Here is a 19853-nt window from a genome sequence, read left to right as displayed (position 1 = left end):
ACGTCTGTGTCCCTTCTCCCTTAGCTGGAGTAGTCCCCTCCCTTTTCTTCCTCTCCCCTCCCCCAACCCAGGTTGACAGGGGACGCTCGACTCTGCCCATCTCCCCCAGCAGCGTGGGGACGGAAAGGGGAAGGAAGTCTCCTGGACGGCTGCGGGCTGCTGTGATGGGGATGACGGGGACCGGGCCGGGTCTGGCCCGGAGGCTGCGGGCTTTGGGGAGGGAGCGGGCCGGGCGGACCGGGCGTCAGACGCTGTGCGCGCCCAGGCTGAGCACCGAGAAGGCGGCGCGGTGCTTGCGGAGCAGCAGCCGGATCTTCTCGTCGTCAGAGTCAGGGTCCAGCGGCTTGTTGTACTCGTCGTCCTCGTTCTCCGAGGCCGCGCGGTCCCCGGCCGCGCCCGTGCCGCCCGGCGCCCGAGGCGTGGACGACGACGGCTCCAGAGCACTCTTCTTCCGCCACTTGGTCCTTCGGTTCTGGAACCACACCTGGGATGAGAAAGACTCTGAGAATCATGTGGCCCACAGGGCCTGGCACCCGGAATCACAGCACGAGCAGGGCCCGCTTTTAGGACGGTCACTCCGCTCGGTGGCAAATACTCCATTATTGTAAGATAAATGGCTCAGTAGTGGAGTGGACTGTAATATCACATGATGTCCTTGGGGAAGGGCCAATAAAACAAAAGTAAGTGTCGTGAATGCAGCAACCTTTTAGCGCGGCTCCGCTCCCTGTGGTGCACCTTGCTTCCCCTTTGCCACCTGGGGCACTTGGGTGGAAGATGCTGGAATGCCCCAGGGGGTGGCGGGAAGGTTGAGTCCAGGTTAAGGTACATCAGGAGGTGCTCAAAGAGTCACCCCTCCTCTTCTGGTTTACAGACCTCACAGAACTGGGGCCTCATGAATGATTTTTCCCCTAATTATAAAAACAAAACAAACACCCCTCTCTTGAGACAGCTGAAAAGTGCACAAAAGCCCTTAAAGAAGCAGAATGTGTGGGAGGGGCCCATGTCATTTCCTTCCATTTAAATTCATCAGCTGTCACCCCAGCAGAGTTACTATGAGGTGGCTGGCTAGGCTCCTGACCCGGCCTGGCAACCCCCCGGTAAGTGACAGAGTTGGGACTGTTGAATCTGTGGGATTCTAAACCTCATCTTTCCCTTTGCATTGCCTTAGTGAGAAATTCCAAGAGCTGATGGCAGCCACTGGCCTGGATTAGGAGTCTGGGGACTTGGGCTCAAGTCTGTTCCGTTAGCTAACAGAAGGAGTTACCTTTAGCTTGTTGTTGCTGTCAGCTGCCGTCAGGTTGACTCCTGACTCATGGCAACCCCATCCACAACAAGATTGGACCTTCGTGATCCATAGGGTTTTCTTTGACCGATTTTTGGAAGTAGATAGCCAGGCCTTTCTTCTTAGTCTGTCTTAGCCTGGAGGCTCTGTTGAAATCTGTTCAGCATTATAGGAACATGTAAGCCTCTAAGGACTGATGGGTGGTTGCTGTGCTTGAAGTACATTGACTAGGAATAGAATCAGGGTCCTCTGCATGGTGGGTGAGAATCCTACAACTGAACCACCAATGCCCTCCTGTCCTTAGCTTACTAATCTTTAAAATGAAGATAACACCTCCTCCTACCCAGGACCATCCAACTGAAGATGGAATATCAGAAGTATGAAGCTGTGGAGCCTGAGGCAAGGGTTACCCACTGCTATTGAGTCATAGTGACCCTATAGGACATAGCAGAACTGTTCCATAGGGTTTTCAAGGAGCACCTGATGGATTTGAACTGCCAACCTCTTGGTTAGTAGACGCAGCTCTTAACCTGTATGCCACCAGGGTTTCCAAGGCAAGGGAGGGTAAACTCATTCTCTCATACTACACACCAAAGAAGCTAGAAATGCCTTCACAAACAAGCCTTACTAAACTGATTTCCACCTCCTCAGACTCCCTGGGGGCAACTTCTCCAACTGTGAAGCCAGAAGAGGTCTCCAGAGAAACTTTGGGTGCGGGGCACCAAAGAAGAAAGCTTTGACCTAAGCCAGAACTGCCCTGTTCTATAAAATGGTGACAGATTTAAGGGTAGAGGTAAGTACCTAACCCAGTCCAGAGGCTACCATCAGCTCTTGGACTTTCTGACCGAGGCAATGCAGAGGGAAAAATGAAGTTTAGAATCCCACAGATTTAACAGTCCCATCTCTGTCACATACCAGCTGGGTGACCTTGGCCAAGAGGCTTAACTGAGATTGTTTCCTCATCTGTAAAATGGACAATAATACCTACCTCAAGGATGCCGTGAGGATTAAATGAGGTACTACATACAAAGCTCTCAGAATGGGGCCAATATTTTGTTATTGTTAATTATTACAATCTCTAGGAGCCCTTGTGGCGCAAAGGTTAAGCATTCAGCTGCTAACCGGAAGGTTGGCAGCTCAAACCCACCAGTGGCTCCATGGGAGAAAGACTGTGCAATCTGCTCCCATAAAGATTACAGCCTAGAAAATCCTCTGTGGCAGTTCTACTCTGTCATATGGAGCTGCAAAAAAAATTTTTTTTTTTTTTTTTATGAGTCGAAACTCAACTCGATGGCACAACAGGCTAGTTAGGGGGACAGGCAGTGCCCAAAGACCTACTCCGAGGAACTGGGAGGGGCTGGAAAAGACTGTCTTCCACACAGACTCACCTTCACCTGGGACTCGGTCATGCCCAGCGAGTATGCCAGCCGCGCCCTCTCAGGGCCAGCCAAATACTTGGTCTGTTCAAAGGTCTTCTCCAGGGCAAAGATCTGGTGTCCTGTGAAGGTGGGCCGGGTGTGCTTTTTCTTGTGGATGCTGTCACTCAGGGGGTCTGGTGCTGGCAGGAGGAAGGAAGTGAGTGTGAGCAGGATGTGTGGGGACCAGGGACTGTACTACCTACCGAATGCCAGCTCTGTCCTGCCTTTTCCCCAGGGCGTACTTCCTCCAACAGAGATGCCACTGAGGCTGCCTGGGGCACTGTGGCATTCTTGGCATTCAGGTAACAGTGACTGTGACCTCTGCCAAGTCTGAGTGGGCAGAGGGCCTGAGGTTGTAGCTGCCCCAGATTGTAGCTTCTTAGGGACAGAGGGGCTTGGAATCCAGGTTTTGTGCCCCTCCATCTCATGTGAAGCTACTTCCCCTTCTTCAGTTTCCTGTCTGTCTCCGGGACTTCCCATGAGGTTACCAAGACAGGTATTGACAACTCCACCCACAAGCAGGACCCCAGGGGCCTATGAATGCCTTCTCACTTCTGTGCTCTTGTGTCCCAACTTCCCAGGTCTCCAGGAAAAGCAGTGAGGGGTGAGCCTCAGGCCCCAAGGAGGTGCTCTCCATATCACCAGGCCTGAGAGCCATGAGGCTTCGACCACACTGGAGAGCCTGGGCCTGGTGGCTGGAGACCCTGAGCCCATAGCCTGCCGGGAAGGAGCTGGGCTGGAAGGCAGCAGGGGCTCAGGGGAAGAAGAAATCCTACAAGTCAGGCCACATGAGTCAGACCTTGTTCAGGGCAGCCTAACAGTCCATGTCCCAGCTTGTCCTGTTACAGGTGAAGAAACTGAGGCACAGAAGGGGGAAGAGACCTCTTGAGAGAAGTCTTCCATCCTCTCTCCCTTGGCCTTCATCCAGCCACTGACTTTCTTAGCTATTTTCCTGTGTGTGTGTGTGCATTTGGGATTAGAACATAGTGGGAGGAGAAAGTGTGTGTGTGGGTGGGTGGGTGGAAGTAGAGGTGAGAGAGAAAGACGGAGAGCTTGAGGCAGGTCTCAAAGCACCCCGAAACAGGGTTATGAAATAGGTTACAGGGGATGAGGTCTTCGCCCTCCCCATTTAATTCTCCATTTTCTCTCCACAGCATGGCTATTTCTTGAACTTATGAGTGGCATTGCATACAGAGGCCAGACACCATTACGGGACAGCTGGGAGCCCCTCGGTGTGTGTCAGCTGTGGGCATGGCCAAGTGTGCTGGTGGCTTGCGGTGGGTGTCCCCCACCTCAGACCTTCCCCATCTCATGAGGGGTGGACTGGCAGACACCGTGGCCTGGAGCAGTGTAAGCTGGGGTGGGGGGCGGGGAGGTGGAAGGGGGCAGGTGTGCTTTTGAGGTTTTCCATGGCTGCCCCAAGCCCCTATTGCAGTGGGGAGCCCAGAGATCAGACAGGAGTAGCAGCTCCCTCTGCCCCTGCTCCTACATGACCTGGCCATGTCAAGGGGTCAAGGACGGCTCCCACAGACACTGTCACTCTCTCTGCCTCTCAGGTAAGCCCCACCTAGCTGTGATTGTTCTGCCACTTTCTCTAGTCCCCAACTGCCATCATCAGGCCCCTGGATCAGCTCTCAAAACCATGGCTTGGAAACAGGTGGGGTGAGGAGACTGTCCCTCCCCACCAACTGGGCTCAGCAGCTGGGTGGTTGTTGCTGCTACTATTGATATAAACCCTGGGGTGGAAGGTGGGAAATGGCCCCCTCACTTGCAGGTGGGGTCAGGGTGGAGTCAGGGTACATTCTGAGTCCCTGAACGATGCCAGGGCATGAGCAGGCTCTTTGGGAAGAAAATGCTATGGCAATGTCTCCTTGCTGGGGGTGGCGTTTGCCTGCATTCTGAGGACTGGATGGTGGTTGGGGTGAAGCAATGGTGCCATGGGCTCTGGATGGGAGAAGTAAGAAGAGCTGCCAGCTGGGACCCTATATAGGGTGCAGCCTGTGTGGCCTTCATCACACGTGGAGTTTCCCCAGGTGCCCTAGGAGGGCAGCTGGTAAGGTGTGGGGTTGGGGGTCAGGACACCTGTGTACAAGCAAGGCTGGGGTGGGCGTGGGGCGGGTGCAGGCAGGAATTCAGCCCTATGCTAAGCTAAGGAAATAAACCCAGGGGCCTGAGCGGGATTGTCTAATGATGAGTGAGGTGGGTGGCCAGTGCTGACTGCCCCGGGAGAGTCCTCTCCTCTCCGCCTTCTCCCCCTGCAATTCTTCATGGTGCCCACTGGGGTAAGGGTGAAGGTTTGCCCTGTACTTACTGTTGCTGCACTGCTGCCCGCCTCGCCAGTCCTGGCCTGTGTCCGCCCAGCAGTTCCGGGTCCGGGTGGGGTACTCGTTCCCAGCCTTGGAAAAATTCCCCACCTGGGGGCCATAGTAGACCCCCTGGGAGCCAAGTCCACCAAAGCCTGCCACGTGGGGGTAGCCGGAGAGGAGGCTGCTGTTTGGCGTGGCCGCCGGCCTGCTCAAGATGTCCGTGATCCCGTGGGGTGTCCCGGCAGCCAGCTGGGGGCCCAGTCCTGGAGGGCTGAGCTTGTAGAAGGAGTTCTGCACTGAATACTGGCACATGGGAGCCTTCATCTCTGAGAACTGAGCCAGCGATGTGTTGTTCAGCAGGAACGTCCCCTGCAGGTTGGACTCCATGATCCCCAGGACAGGGAGGGGGAAGGCAGCAGGTTCCTGGCTGCCCAAATCCAGGTCCCTAAAGCCTGAGAGCCCAAGCTCTGGCCCAGTACCCCATGGCAAGTTTGGAGGGTCAAAACTGGCCCCAGAGCCCCAGACTGCCCTCCCACCTAAAGCATCAGGCCCAGCCTTTGCCCAAGGACTGGGCACCCACGTCAGCGGCTCGGAAGGGAGGTACTCCCCAGGGCAGGTGAGAGCCCTCACCAGTTTTTCTTCAGCTCTCCTTGCCTGGCCTGGAGGAGGTAACTCCCCACTCCTCACCTCAGACCCCTCCTCTGCCTTTGAGTCTGGGGACCCTCCATGAGAAGTTTTAAGTTCAGAGAACCAATATTTCCTTGATAAAGATATGGCCCATTAGAATACAGGCCCGAGACTGGCTGAGCTGTGAGAGCCGCGCCACCATTGGTCAGAACGCGCACGGGCCTCACATTGGCTTTTCCTAGACAAATTGCACTTTGAAAGATTGACTGTAAAATCAGCCTGTGTGTGTGTGTGTGCCTGTGTGTGTGTGCCTGTGTGTGTGTGTGAGAGAGAGAGAGAGAAATTAGCTGTGGTAGCTCTGTTTCTTGTCAGAGGGTCCATCTGCTCCTGGTTCCCCAACACCAGCATCTAGGTAAAGATGGGTGCCTGCAAGTCCCTGGAGGCTCCTGCAGATAGAAGTCATAGTTGCTGCAGTTGCTTCCCTGAGGGAGAAGAGGCTGGTCTCAGAGGTCACTCCTGAGGTGTTCAGGCCCCTTTATGTACGGATACGTTTTGGGAAGCAGGGTGCTCGAGACTGAGCCTGGAAGTTTCCCTCCTTCTCTGTGCTGGGCTGGGGTAAGTGGGGAGGCAGGGCAGTGTCTACTTTGTTTGGTGGATGCATGTTCCTGTGACTGGCTTGAGAGCCTGAGTGGGGGACTGCCAGGGCAGAGGGGCAGATCGGGGCAAGGGGCAAAGAGGACCTCTGGGAGTGGTGGGGGTGTGTGTACATCCCTGTCCACTGAGGCTGAAGTGAGGGGGCAGAGCCCGTGCATGTGTTCCTACCTTTACCTCTGGGAAGCCCTCTCTGATTCCCTCTGTCAGAATCGCCTCCTCCTTCTGGGCGCCTCTGCTGGAGCAAGTGCCCCGTTCTTTCTGGTGTAGTGCTTGGCTTTGAAATCTTTGATGTTGGATGGCAGATGATTCACCTGAGAACCCCAATGTGGGGCATTTAGTGGGTGCTCAGGGAATGTTTGATGGATTCAATGGATTGCACTGGATGAATCCCAGGGCACCCATATACTTTTTTTTCTAGTGAATTTTTACAAGCAAGGTTTTCGTGTTTGTAAAATGGGGGCAGACTCCCATTTTATAAACAAGGAAGCTGAGGTATGGAGGACCAGAGACTTGGGCTCTTTCTATACACATCTAGCAGCATTCTTTCTTGAAGTTTGTTACTAAAAATGGAAACCAGCATGCCGCTGGTCTGACCATGCAAAGTGACAGGAAAAATAGCTTTGCCAGACCAATGGACTTCTGTCTCTCCTCCCTGGCGACTCCAGAGTCCTTCCTGACCAGGCTGTGGGCTCTATCAGGCTGGATGCGCTCACTAACTTCTGTCTGCGTTGTGGCAGGCGGGGAAACAAGAGACAGCCTTCACCACCAGGCTTCTCCATGGTTTCCAGCAGAGAGGGGGCTAAGGAAAGGGTCCCCTCTCACACAGCCTGACTCTCCCATGCTACTTTCATGTGCCCTTGATAGAACTGGTTTTTCTGTAGTATAAATGATTTAGGTTGATTCAAGGAACCTAACAAGGAAGACCTTACAAAGGCTGTGGAAATTACTTTTCCAGAAGTTTGGATTCAGAACACCACTGCCAACAAAAAGGTTCTCATACGTCTGAGTTGGCTTTGTTACCAGGCTGCACATCACAACCCTTTGGGAAATTCAGTTCCCACTCCTGTTCCTACCCCAGCACCCCAGGCAATTCTGACTGTGAATCTTTGCTTTTAAAAAGCCCTCTGGGTGATGCTGATGTAGAACCATCATTGGCCCACTGGCCTCGGTGGTCTTTCTGATTCTGAGAGAAATTTGGAGAGGGGTGGGGATTACGGATGTTCTGGGGTATGACTGTGATTTGGTCACCTCCTGAGATGGGCACTTATGAAGAAAAAAAAATTGCAACAAATGATTCTGATTTAATTCCAAGCCTGATAAAGGCATTCATATTTGTGAATCCCAGCATTAACAAACTGGACAGTGTTTTAATCAATCACTTACTCCATCCTCTCATTTGACAGATGAGGAAACTGAGTCCAGCTTGGTGACTAGCCTTGCACAAAGTGTCACAGCTAGTTATGAATGGAACTAGACTCTTCTCTCCACGTTGTTTAGTTGCTGGTGAGTCAGTGCTGACTCATGGCAACCCCTTGTGTGCAGGGTAGAACTGCTCCACAGGGTTTTCAAGGCTGTGACCTTTCAGGGCCAGATTGCCCGGCCTGTCTTCTGAGGTGCCTCTGGGTGGCTTTGAACTGCTAACCTTTTGGCTAGGAGTCAAGCACTTAACATTTCCACCTCTCAGGGACTCCATTTTCCTCTATAAAACCAAACCCGTTGCCATTGAGTCAATTCCCACTCATAGCAACCCTGTAGGACAGAGTAGAACTGCTCCATAGTGTTTCCAAGGAGCAGCTGGTGGTTTCGAACTGCATATCTTTTGGTTAGTAGCCGAGTTCTTAACTACTGCATTTCTTGAACTCATGAGTGGTGTTGAGTTCAGGGGCCAGACACCTTTTAAAGGAACGCTTAGGGGTTATCCTGAGTGTATGCTGGCTGTGGGCCTGACCAAGTATCCCGGTGGTGTGTGGTGACCCCAATTCCCCACTTATTAGGTGGGACAGAAATCTTCTCTGTTCCCTCTTGGTGCCTCTCCCAGGGTGGGAGTCTTGACTGAGGGGCTGCCCAGGCTTCTATGAAGGAGGCAGGCATTGGTGGGCCCCTCCCTGGGGTGCAGGCCTCCCAGTGGGCTGATCATACCCTCAAACCCCTTCACGTCCCAACCCAGGTTCACTTCCCCCCAGGTTTCACCTCAAACCCCCAAAGAAGAGCCAAGAAGGAGAGGTGGAGCCCTGTGCCATGAGTCAATTTCTTTATTAATTTTGACATTTGTTCAGCTGGTGTAGGGAGAATGGTCTATACATCAGAGTGGGGGCTGGGGAGTTCTCTCCCGATAACAGAGTATGTGGGAGAGAGTCAAGAAAAGATTTCATTTTCATAACAATTAAAAAAATCAAGGTAATTTCAAAACTTCTAAAAAGCGTCTAATGTGCAGACTGCAGCATTCTCTAGGCATCAAGTGGAGACCCCAAACTCCTCCCCTAACAGCTCCTACTAGCAACTGGAGCGTGCAGCCATGCCGCCGAGGGCCTGGGGCCGGAGGGCCAAGCAGCCATGCCAGACAGAGCAGAAGGTGCCAAAGCGGAGCCTGAGCCGCGAGACCCACGCGGGGCTCTAAGAGGGGCTACTGGGTTCGGCTGCAGCGGCGACCCGGGAGAGGGAGGTACAGAATCAAGGTGGCAGAGGCGAGCCCTGCGCCTGGCTTCCTGGGGCCTTCTTCACCCAACCCACCGCCGCGCGCTGCCTGTCCTTTCCCGCTGCGGCCGGGGAAGAGCCTGGGGCCAGGCCGCGAGGCGGCGGCGCCCCCAGACGAGTGGCACTACCGAGGCGGGGTGGGGGGGGGTGCTCTGGGGACAAGCAGGCGCCTCTCCTCCCTCGCGCCGCTACAGCCGAGCCAGACCCGGCCTCTGTGTGGGGACGGCAGCGCCCACTGGCAAGGGGCACCCTGACCTGCGCGGCCCAGGAGGAGGAGGCCCGGAGGCTGGGTTTCCTCCGACTGCCTTCAGGGAGAACGTAGGCCACACATTTGAACTTCCTCTCTCCTCCCCACTTCTCTAAGAAAGCAAAGCAAATCCCGCCGGGAACGCACGAGAACACATGGGTCGGGGCGCCGGATCCTGGCGGGCTCAGGACGCAGACCGAGCTGTATCCGGGTGGCCCGGGCGATAGGCTGCCGGTCGGGCCCGAGCAGGCCGGAGGGCGGCTCCGCGGCCCCTGGTGCAGTCCGCGCTCGGCCCGGGGAGGGCACCGAGGGGGCCGGACCGGCGGGCTGGGGCCCTGTGACGAGAGGCCAGCTGTCCCCGCGCCGCGGGGAGATCTTTGGGGCTGGTCGCAGGCACAGGGCCTTGGGGTCTCTGACACTGAGGGAGCTCTGTGCTACTCGGAAGGTTTAAAGGTGTCCCGAGGACAACTCAGACGAGCGGCAGGGGAGGAAGTGACAAAGGACATCCACAAACAGTGGCTCTTTGGAGAGCGAGAAGAGCCTGCCGGAGTCACTCTCCTGGCCCTAGAGGGCGCCGGCCGCCGACGGCCGGGCGTGTTGTGCTGATTCGGGCCTCCCTCGGCCGGAGGCGCTAGTGTAACTTTAAGGCTCTTCCCTGATGGCACCGAGGCGAGCTTCCTTTCTGCCCTGACCCGGAGCCTGGCCTAGAAGGGTCTCCTTCCTAGCCCCGGGCAACTTGGTCGTCAGCTGCTCTCTTCTCCTGCTGTCCTTTCCCTGGGCATGTGGTCAGGAGTGGTCCCCTCGCTCTGCCTCTCCAGGTGGGGCGAGAGGGGCTTGGTCAGTCAAGTGGGGGTACTGAGGCTGTCGAGCCCGAGAGCCTAGTACCGGCACCCATGACCCCCCATCCTGCCGGCTGCCTGGAGTTACAGCACCAAGTTCGCTCTGGGAGACCTTGGGATTGTCGCTGACTTCTAAGAACTGGCAGATACATTCACTAGCTCAACTCCCTTCCTTTCTCTTTCACTGAAAGGACAGGCTGTATGTAGCTCCTTCTCCTGCAGCCTGGAGAAGTCCTCAGGAGCTCAGCTGTTAGTGCTTTGTACATACTGCTAAAGTGTTTCTATTGGTTTGCATAGTATTTATTGTTTTTCATATACACAAGGCTGATTACTGTACAGTTTACACTTTGAACACAGACTATGATATAAGTGCTTGAAGATATAGAAAACCTCTTCTCTACTGAACATGCTGGTGCAAATCCTGGGACAGCCACCGGCCCTCCCCCAACTGAGGGAGAAGACCCTTTCAGATGGGGTGCCGGCTCCCTTTGAGCCCTACAGCTAAGCCTGGGGGTCCTCACCTCAGATTCTTAAGTCCCTAACACAAGGAACCCCGAATGCACTCTAAAGGTAATGATTTTTCATTGGAAGATGATAAATACTGAAACTGGCAGAGAGAGAGAGACAATGTAAAAAAAATTCCAGTTTATCCACAGGAGAGTCTATATAGCTTCCGACATCACAGTAAAATCTGTGTATACTGAGTGGAGGGGAGAGGTGAACGTGTGTGTGTCCTGAAGGTCATGTGGCGCGTTCTGGGAGGAGCAGTCCCACTGGGGAACGGAAGGGGACAGTCACAAATGGAATGGAGTTGTGTGGTGGATGGGGAAGCCTGGCAGATGGGGACGTGGGATTAAGGTGCTGAACTATTTCTTGCCTGGTTTCCTTTCTCTTTTTTTCTTTACAGGAAGCCCACATGGATTTCTTACTGATGAGGTTGAAAAAAAAAAAATCTACCCTGTACGAGGTCAAAATTAAGATGATTTAAAAAGAAATACCATCCCCAGCCACAAAGAGCCCTTGTTGACTTTGGCGTTCTCACTCTCTCTTCAGGTGTCTTTCTTTTTTTTTTTTCTCTCTCTCTCCCCTTCTTGCTGCTTTTGTCCTGATTCCGACAGAGATCTGTCACTAGAGGCAGGATTGAGGACTGTAGGTCATGCGTCTACAGTCGGTCGTTCATGCGAATAGGAGACTACAGGAAGTCTCTTACAGAGATCATGCCGTGAGCCTAGAGGAACGTGTGCACCGCTTCTGTTGCCCTCTGGTCCAGCTCTCCTCCTGTGTGCATGGCAGAGTGTGTGGAGTTCAGGGGTTGGGTGTCGAGGTATGATCCTGAGGGACAGAAAGAGAGAAAGGGGTCACTTAAAATTTAAAAGGGCAATTTCCAGAAAAAACTCAAATAGTTTTGTGTCTAGTTGCTCAGGCAGATCTGATTCAGGAAAAACAGCCGCCCCTAGCAAGGCAGGGAAGTCCCTTAGTGGTGCAAATGGTTAACGTGCTCAGCTGCTAACCAAAAGGTTGGAAGTTTCGGTCCACTCAGAGGGTCCTCAGAAGAAAAGCCTGGCAATCTACTTCTGAAAATCAGCATGGAAAGCCCTATGGATCGCAATTCTACTCTGACACACATGGGGTCGCCGTGAGTTGGAGTTGATCTGATGGCAACTGGTACTGGTAACTAGCAAGGTGACGAGATAAAAGATGCTGAGCTTTCGGCCTCTGGCTTTCCTGAACTACCATCTACCCACCCTCCAACCCAGAGGCTGCCTCTCAGAGCCAGCTGCCCAGGTTCCCAACTGAGTAGATGAGCTCCCGAGAGCACCCTCCTGTGTGGGTTAAAGAGAGCTCTGTGCCCTCAGAGAGGAGGCAGGCCGCTCTCAGGCCTATGCTGTCACCTGAGAGAAATCCCCATGAGCAGGTCCTTGTACCTTAGGAGAGGGGGCCATTTTCATGAGTCAGGACTTGTACCACAAAAGGGGCTAGGCTAGTCAATGGAGCCCTCTACTTTTTCAGTTCAGTTCAGCCAACATGTATCGATGTCTGCTATGCGCCAGCCCTGGAGACCCAGGGACAAAGCAGATATGGTCTCTGGCTGGGGAGCTTTTACTGGCTCTGGTCTACAAGCTTTTACTGTCAAGTGACACTGGCTGCTTTCCCATGTCCCATGGATGGATAATATTGTGGCAAAGAATCCTTGAAGAAGAGGTGCCTCCTCTCTAAAATACTGTGTGTTTTAGGCTTGAAAGTAGCAGCTTTGCCTGCAGAGTAAAGGCCCAATTCAGCAGCCTGGGATTCACAGCAAGGCACCATCCTAGCCTCATGGTACCTCATCCTCCAACCTGTGTGAAAACTCCATGCTTTCAAGACCAGCCATTCGGGATTCTGTCTGCCGGGACCTTGGGACCAATGGGGAAAAGAGCAACCAGAGGACTCTTGAATATAAAAGAGGAAGTGGCACAGAAAGGCAGGAACTTATTCTGATGCAGGGCTGTCCCCAGACAGGGTCCACAGGAAAGGGGACTGGGGAGGAACGCTGAAGGTGACCAGGTGGACTCAACTCTGTGTGGTTCTCCAGGGATGGAAGGGGTGGTGTTGAGTTTCTTGCCAGATGCTGCTGTAAAGCTAAAAGTCCAGGCCCTTCTACTTCTGTCACTTGAATGAACTGCTATCCTCAAGGGCAGGACTCTTTTATCTAGAGAGGTAGAAACCTGGGTTCCCCCTGAACTGCCTGAGCCTTCCTATCAGCCAAGTCGGTTTCCTCCATGTCTTCTGAACCACAAGGCCCCCTGTCTCTCTGCCTCTTCTTGTGCTTCTCCCCTGACAAAGATCCTCTCCACCCTTTTCTTAGCTGAGGTCCCACCCACCGCCCTTAAGACAAAATTCAAGTCCCCTCTTCCATGAAGCCTTCAGATAACTCCAGCTCTCTCGTATTCTCTCTTCTACGCTCCGGAAACTCTTCCTTCCAGTCACTACCTTTTATTTAGAGAGGTAGTAGAATGTAGTGGTTAAAAGCAAGAACTCTGGAGCCAGACTGCATGCATTCAAATCCTGGCTCTGCCAATTACCCACTGTGTGGCTTTGGTCAAGTTACTTATGCTCTCTGTGACTCAGCAATAAAATAAGGAAAAAAAAACAGTATCTATCTCATTAGATTATTGCAATAATTAAAAGAGTTGAAATATATAAACGGCTTAGAATAGTGGGCATTACATGAATGTAAACTATTACTGGGACCTCTGGAAATCTGTTTTTATCCTTTCATTTTTTATGTCTGCATTATTTCCTTGGCTGGATTATGAACACTCTTGAGGGCAACTGCTAGAATCTCTGGATGGTGCAAATGGTTAACGTGCTTGGCTGCTAACTGAAAGATTGGAAGTTTCAGTCCACCCGGAGGTACCTTGAAAGAAAGGCCTGGCAATCTACTTCTGAAAAACCAGCCATTGAAAGCCCCATGGAATACAGTTTTACTGTCACCGTCAGTCAAGGTCAATTCGAAGGAAACTGATAGAGGGCAATTGCTAGGTCTTAGCCTTCTTGGTGTTTCCTACAGTGTTTACTCCAGTGCTGCTGAAAAAAAAAAAAAAAGTATAGTGGCTGTCAAGTTGATTCTGACTCATACAGAGACTCTATAAAAAAACCCACTGCTGTCGAGTCAATTCTGACTCATAGCGACCCTGCAGGACGGAGTAGAACTGCCCCACAGGGTTTCCAAGGAGCGCCTGGCGGATTCGAACTGCTGCCCTTTTGCTTAGCAGCTGTAGCACTTAACCACTACCAGGGTTTAACTGTCCTATAGGGTCTCCAAGGCTGTAAATCTTTATGGAAGCAGACTGCCACATCTTTCTCCTGAGGAGCAGCTGGTGGGTTCAAACCACCGATCTTTCAGTTAGTAGCCGAACGCTTTAACCACTGAGCCACCAGGGCTAAGCATTCCTCAAATAAGAGACAATTATAAAATCTTGAGTCTGTGAAAGACAGGTTAATACTTCCCACCCAGGTTTCTACCCAGGCACTGAGCAGAGGAGAAATTTCAAGCCTTAGAGATCATTCCAGCAGAAGCTCTCATTTCATCATTGGGTAAACTGAGACTCAGAGAGGAGTTGTGGCCGGTCCCAGTTGGAGCCTACAGGCTGTGGCTGGGGCAGGATTAGAACACAAGTCTCTGGCTCATTCTACCACTGTCCCACACCTCTTCTCCTAATTCCACTCAGAGAAAGGTCTTGCCCTCTAAAAAGCTTAGAAAATAGCCCCTTCCCACTCCTCATGGCTGTGTTGGTCAGTTTCTTTCCCTCGTTTTGTCCCTCTGTGCTGTAACACCTGGTCCCCGCAGCCCCATTAGCCAGTGCTTGCCGCTCTCTCCTCTCCTTCCCAACCCCAGATTCTAATATACTTGCAATGTCTGGGGAGTGAGGGTGGATTGTAACTTAAAACAAAATAAAACAGCAAATTAAAACACCTGCCTCCCTGCCCCCTCCCCATTGAGATTATTGATTGTTTTTTTTTTAACTTATTCAAAATATCTCATTGTCAGAGCTAGTGCAAGTCTTGTAACCAGAGTATCCAAATGGAAAGGATCTCTGTAAAAATAAAAAAGGCTGCAGTCTTTGAATTCTGCATCTGCAGATGCAGATGGCTGCCAAGAATCAGTCCCCTGCCTTGGCTTCTGGAACCCAGAGCACTGCTGGGCTGTCTTGCTACCAGCCCTTCCAGCTTCCTGACTCCATTCTGTCCCTTTAGCAAGACCCTAATAAAAAAAACCAGTGGCTTTCAAGACAATTCGGACTCATGGCGACCCCATGTGTGTCAGAGTAGAACTGTGCTCCGCAGGGTTTGCAATGGCCGATTTTTCAGAGGTAGATGGCCAGGCCTTTCTTCCAAGGCACCTCTGGGTGGACTCTGACCTCCAACCTTGTGGTTAGCTGCTGAGTGCCTTAACCGTTTGCACTCCCCAGGGACTGAGACCCTAATGCTTGGACCTGTATACTCAGGCACAAAGCAAAACCCACCACCTGCTATTGTGTGCCCTCAGCACTCATCCCCTGACTAAACTGCAATTTTCTGGCTTCTGAAAATATTACCAGAAAGCACCTTCCCAGCATTGAGAGTGGTAGTGAGGGAATCAGAGTGGGCATTTCCAGTCCATTCCATCCTCATCCCAACCCTCACTGGGACATTCCACCCTTTGGGGGTGTTCCTCATCTTCTGACGGCCTATTACCGTCATTCATTACAACTCACGTTTTAGACATACAGTCTACAACTGTGCCACACCACCTCTAGGAAGTTTGGGAAGGAGAACCAACATTGGACATCATAAAGTCACCTCCAGTACGCATAAAAGCCACTTCAGGAGTTTCAGGCAGAATCCCAGGTGCCAGAACTTTAATTCACAAGGTCTGGGGCAGGAATTTGTATTTTAACAAGCCTCCTGGACAATTCTAAGCCAGAGGGTTTGTGGATGACACTTTGAGAAACAGTGGACTAGACTGTCATCCGTTACACAGCCCCATCCCAGACAAACACACTGATCACAACCACCCTGTGAGCAAACATCATCAGCATTATTGCTATTGTATGAATAAGGAGCCCAAGGCTTAGAAAGGTCAATCGACTTGTTCCGGGTCACACTACCAATCAGATCTACAATTGATTGTCAGAATACGTATGTTATTTACTCTTTACCACAGCTTTCACAATTACGTCACTATTTTAAACTTTTTTATTGAAGAGTAACACACATTCAGAAGAGATTATTATCATCCGTCCTCAAGGAGGCTGAGCTAGTGCAGTTAAACGACTTGTTCAAGGTAATGTGGGTCAATGTGCTTGGCTGCTAACCAAGAGGTTGGCAGTTCAAGTCTACCCAGAGGCTTCTCAGAAAAAAGGCCTGGCAATCTACTTCCAAAAAATCAACGATTACAAACCCTACGGAGCACAGTTCTACTGTGACACAGGTGGGATCACTATGAGTCAGAGTCAACTCCCGGGCAACATTTTTTTTTTTAATCTGGAAATAGGGGGAGCTAGATCTTGAGTCTAGACTCCAACGCCCCAGCTTTCACTCTCTCTGAAATAAACACGTGTTTGGCAGCGGCTGGTGGGAGTGAGTATTGAGGATCGGACAGCACTCAGTTCCTTTATTGTGAGGGTAAAGGGTTTTACGCCACCTCCTGAACATTTAAGGGGTCTAGGTAGGAGCTCTGCCTCTTTGCTGGCTTCCTCATCACTGTGTGTCCCCCTCGCCCCCCACACACTCTGCTCCTCCTAGACTCCTATTGGCAGAGACCCCTGACCCATCCTGGAGACCACCTGCTCAGTGTTCCTGATGCCCACTCTTGTGTGGTCCGGTCCCTGCATTGCCCTTGGGGGTTTGGCCACTTCGGAGATCTTCTATAGCAAATTAAAAAAACTAATAATTCTAAGCTTCCCCTCTCCCCTCCTCCAGCCTGGCTTCTGGGCTGTCTCTCTCCTGTTGAACAATATCAGCAGAATCTGAGCCAAACAGAAGCTGAACTTTAGAGCCACGGCTGCTGCTACCACAAGAAAAACAAGGCAGAAAAGTGTCCTTTTCCTTCCACTCCCTGCTTTTTCAAATTATCTGCACCTTTGCGTTATTTCCAGGACCAAGACGCAGGCCATCACAGCCTCGAAGCAACAGCCTGGCGGTGCCAGGGTTAATGCAGTGACCTCCTTAAGCTGCTGAGGAGTCAGGTCTAATTTTATCCTATAACTAGATCCGCCAGTCCTCTTTTCTGCCCAAGTGCTGAGATATGATGGGAAGCACAGAGTCAGCAGTTCTGGCGGCTCAGAAGGCAGTGGGCTTGCTTTTGGCCTGAGTGCAGAAAGGCAGCGCCTGCGTGGGCTCAGCCCCACAGCCTTGCCCTGGGGTCTTAAAAGGGTAACAGCCTCGGCAGTGCTGTGCTGGGGCCTCAGTGCTTCCTTGCGTCCTGCTGACTCCCACCCCGATGCATCCTGTACTGAGCTGCCCCGAGCTGGGCACAATGAAGGGCCTCGGGGCAGCTCAGTACAGGATCCATCAGGGAGGACGGAGACCAGAGCTGGCCGCTGAAGTCCCCAGCACTGCACAGGGCGCGTGGAGGACCATCCACCGGCGCAGCGTCTTCACCGCGCCCCCTCACCGCACAGCACGGCACACCCTCCTCCTCGGGGGGCCCCCATGCTTGCGCGCACGCATGCCATGCAGTCTGACAACCACCCAACCACCCTGCCTTGCAGGGAGAATGGCGTAGATGCCCTGGTTCTGTTCAACTTCGCTCTTTCCTAGAAAGCAAAGGAGAAGCATGTTTGAAGAAGCACCAAGGAGAATCTAAATCTTGGGTTCATCAAACTTCCGTAGGTTTCAGGTTCAAGAGACACCTGGAAAAATGGTTGATAGTTGGACATCTGTCTGTCACTCTTGGAGCTCTTCCCAGGGACCTACGCTGGCTGCTACACGCTCCACAGATTCCACTACCCCCTCCAGCGCCCTGTCCTTTCCATCTCTAGAGCACCATTGCTTGGTTTCCAAGATAACAGTACTGCTTAGATTTACAGCATGCTTTTCACTCATTAAAGCAGTTTTTCAAATCTTATTTTTCTCAAGCACTTCCTGAGAATTAGGTCAAGTAGGTATTGTTAGTTGCTTGATGAGGAAATTGAGACTCAGAGATGCAGTTAGTAGGTTGGCAAACTAAAATCAATGCCTCAGGAGTGCCCTTGCTCCCTGCCCCAGCTGTAAGGGCTTCTTTTCATGCCACATCATGCTGGCAGAGGGCTGGAGTTCTCGGATGGGGTGAAAGGGCCCTGAGAGCAGAGTTCTCTGGGGAAAAAGGATGGAGAGGAGGAAGCATGCAGGGGCGGCTCTCCACCAGCACACCAGGCCATGCACAGCAGATGGAGAAAGACGGTGTTACCTCCAAAGAGGCTATTCCTGGGGGAGAGGCTGGGAGATCACTGTTTCCCCCTTTTCAGGCTGGCCCACTTCACTATCTGAGCCCCCTTCCTGCCCTCTATCAGGTCCGGCTGTAGGCTACTTCCTTTGGGCTCCACCTGGAGATGGCAGCAGAGACAGAAAGCAGGACAGATCACACAGCGAGACAGGCAGAACATAAGCAAAAGAATGAAAAAGAGATCGTCTGGAGGTCGTGGGGAAGGGAGGCTCAGGGGAGAGCCGAAAGGAAGGGGTGAGTGCACGGCCCAGATGGAAACCCAGAGTGAACTGGAGCGGACATGGGGCAGCAGATAACGGTGCCCGGACCACTCGGAAGAGCAAGAGATCTGCGTCCAGCTCACTAGCATCCTCCAGGGGCCCCTTAACAGTCACCTTCTCATGCATCTGGGTGTCTTCAGCACCAGATGACTCTATCTCCCGAACAACTTTGCGAACAATCTGGAAAAGAGAGGGAAGGGGGAGAGGGCTGGTCAAATAATCAAGACAGAGTTTGAGAAGAGAAGGTCCCTGGAAATGAGATCCGAGGCAGAGGCAGCCTTTGTCCTAAAGGGCCCTTCCTTGACTGGCAGAGAGAAGGGATGCTCTTTTGCGTCCCATCACTGTATGGAAAACTCACAGTGGACAACCTCAGAGAGGCTAGAATTTGAAGAGGGATCTTAGCAGGCTTAAGGATCAAGGTTTGAACACATGTACCTTCTATCTCCAGGCAAAAGCCCTTATTGAATTCTGCCCTGTGGTATGAAGAAAAGTTTATGCTGTGTGTCTTTCCCATAGGACTATAAACTCCTGAAGGCAGAAGACATTTCTTTGTTGTCTACGGTAATGCAATGCGATTGAATCCATTCATTCCCTCATTCATTCATCCCAAAATTCAAACTATCGTGTACTTGGCATCTACCTGCCATGTCCTAGGAGGGGGAGATGAAAACATAAGCATGGTCCCTGCCTGCAAGAAGCTTCCTGTGTGGGAGGAAAGACGGATGCACAGGGGCATGGGCGGTATCCCCGTGGACACACACAAGGTCCTCCCTTTGCTCCTTCTTCTCCCTTTTGCTCATACCTGGCACAGTGCCCAGCACTCAGTAGGCAAAATCATGGCTGCTGAATTAATACCTGCTACTAATTCCATGAATTTCCACATCCTTTTGTTTTAGGAGGCTCTCTTAAAGCTCTATTTTCTGAGCTAGGCATCTCAGGATTAGGTTTGGGCTGTTCCATGGGGGCAGTTCCCTCAGGAACAGAGTAGTGCGAACTACTCAGGCTGAATCAGGCAAAGAAGCTATGAGGAACACCATATCTGGACCGCAGAAGCCCGGAAGCTCCCAGCATCTGAACATGCTTACTGAGCAGTAAAGACGGCAGCCACAGCCATGCTTATACCCCTCTGTGAGGGCAGGAGCCAGAAGCTGTGAGTTCCGCCCGCCTACCAGCTTCCAGCCCACCTGCCCCTCCCAGCTCAGGGTGACTCTACATCCACCTTCTTGGTGACAATGTTGCCCTGTTCATCCGTGAATTGTTCCTCTGTCACCTGCTCCCCTGGAATATTCTGAAGCTCATTCCCCTGGAATTAGAGAAAGGCAGAAGAAAAGCTGAGGTTGAGAAGTCATAGTTTGGAAATAAGAGGAAGATGAAGTAAAATAGCAGGAGCGGCAGCAGCAGCAGCAGCAATAGTTTCAGTCCAATAAATCCCCACTATCACAGGGAACTCCAACTTGGCAAGGAGCTGCAGCCAAACCAATGGGTCACTGAGTGTCAGAGGCACCCCAGTGGGGCCTGAAGACAGGATGGAGCCTAGAGCCTGCAAGAGCTTTGTGCTCTCCATCCTCACAACAGCCC

At 52.2% G+C, this 19853-nt stretch overlaps 2 protein-coding genes across 3 annotated transcripts in view; both read right to left on the bottom strand.

The window, feature by feature from the left end:
* Window positions 1–244: 244 nt before the first annotated feature.
* Window positions 245–5393, bottom strand: NKX6-3 (NK6 homeobox 3). Its single transcript, XM_049866808.1, has 3 exons — window positions 5012–5393; window positions 2671–2840; window positions 245–484 (listed from the first exon to the last, which is right to left on the bottom strand). Exons 1-3 carry the CDS (start codon window positions 5391–5393, stop codon window positions 245–247), a joined length of 792 nt encoding a protein of 263 aa, XP_049722765.1.
* A 3183-nt stretch (window positions 5394–8576) lies between these two features.
* The window catches only part of ANK1 (ankyrin 1), a 165034-nt gene continuing 153757 nt past the window's right edge, over window positions 8577–19853 (bottom strand). Inside the window, exons 40-41 of one of the 2 annotated variants that reach the window (XM_049866339.1) lie at window positions 18390–18455; window positions 8577–11399 (exon numbers count right to left, since the gene is read on the bottom strand). In XM_049866339.1, coding sequence (XP_049722296.1) covers window positions 11373–11399; window positions 18390–18455 — 93 coding nt within the window. In that variant the 3' untranslated portion in view covers window positions 8577–11372. Of the gene's footprint in view, window positions 11400–18389; window positions 18456–19494; window positions 19579–19853 lie in introns of both variants that reach the window. The other variant, XM_049866338.1, reaches the window with a different exon arrangement.

The sequence above is a fragment of the Elephas maximus genome, chromosome 22 (assembly GCF_024166365.1).
Source record: "Elephas maximus indicus isolate mEleMax1 chromosome 22, mEleMax1 primary haplotype, whole genome shotgun sequence".
NCBI lineage: Eukaryota > Metazoa > Chordata > Mammalia > Proboscidea > Elephantidae > Elephas > Elephas maximus.
The sequence above is the reverse complement of the archived record's forward strand: the minus strand, read 5'-3'. Positions and strand labels throughout refer to the sequence as shown.

Bases quoted from the DNA above. Each gene is read 5' to 3' on its own strand.
- NKX6-3 (XM_049866808.1), bottom strand. From the start codon at position 5,393: ATGGAGTCCAACCTGCAGGGGACGTTCCTGCTGAACAACACATCGCTG. The intron at 2,841-5,011 runs GTAAGTACAGGG...TCCTCCTGCCAG, and splicing joins CGGGCAGCAGTGCAGCAACA to CACCAGACCCCCTGAGTGAC. The intron at 485-2,670 runs GTGAGTCTGTGT...TTCTCATCCCAG, and splicing joins TGACCGAGTCCCAGGTGAAG to GTGTGGTTCCAGAACCGAAG.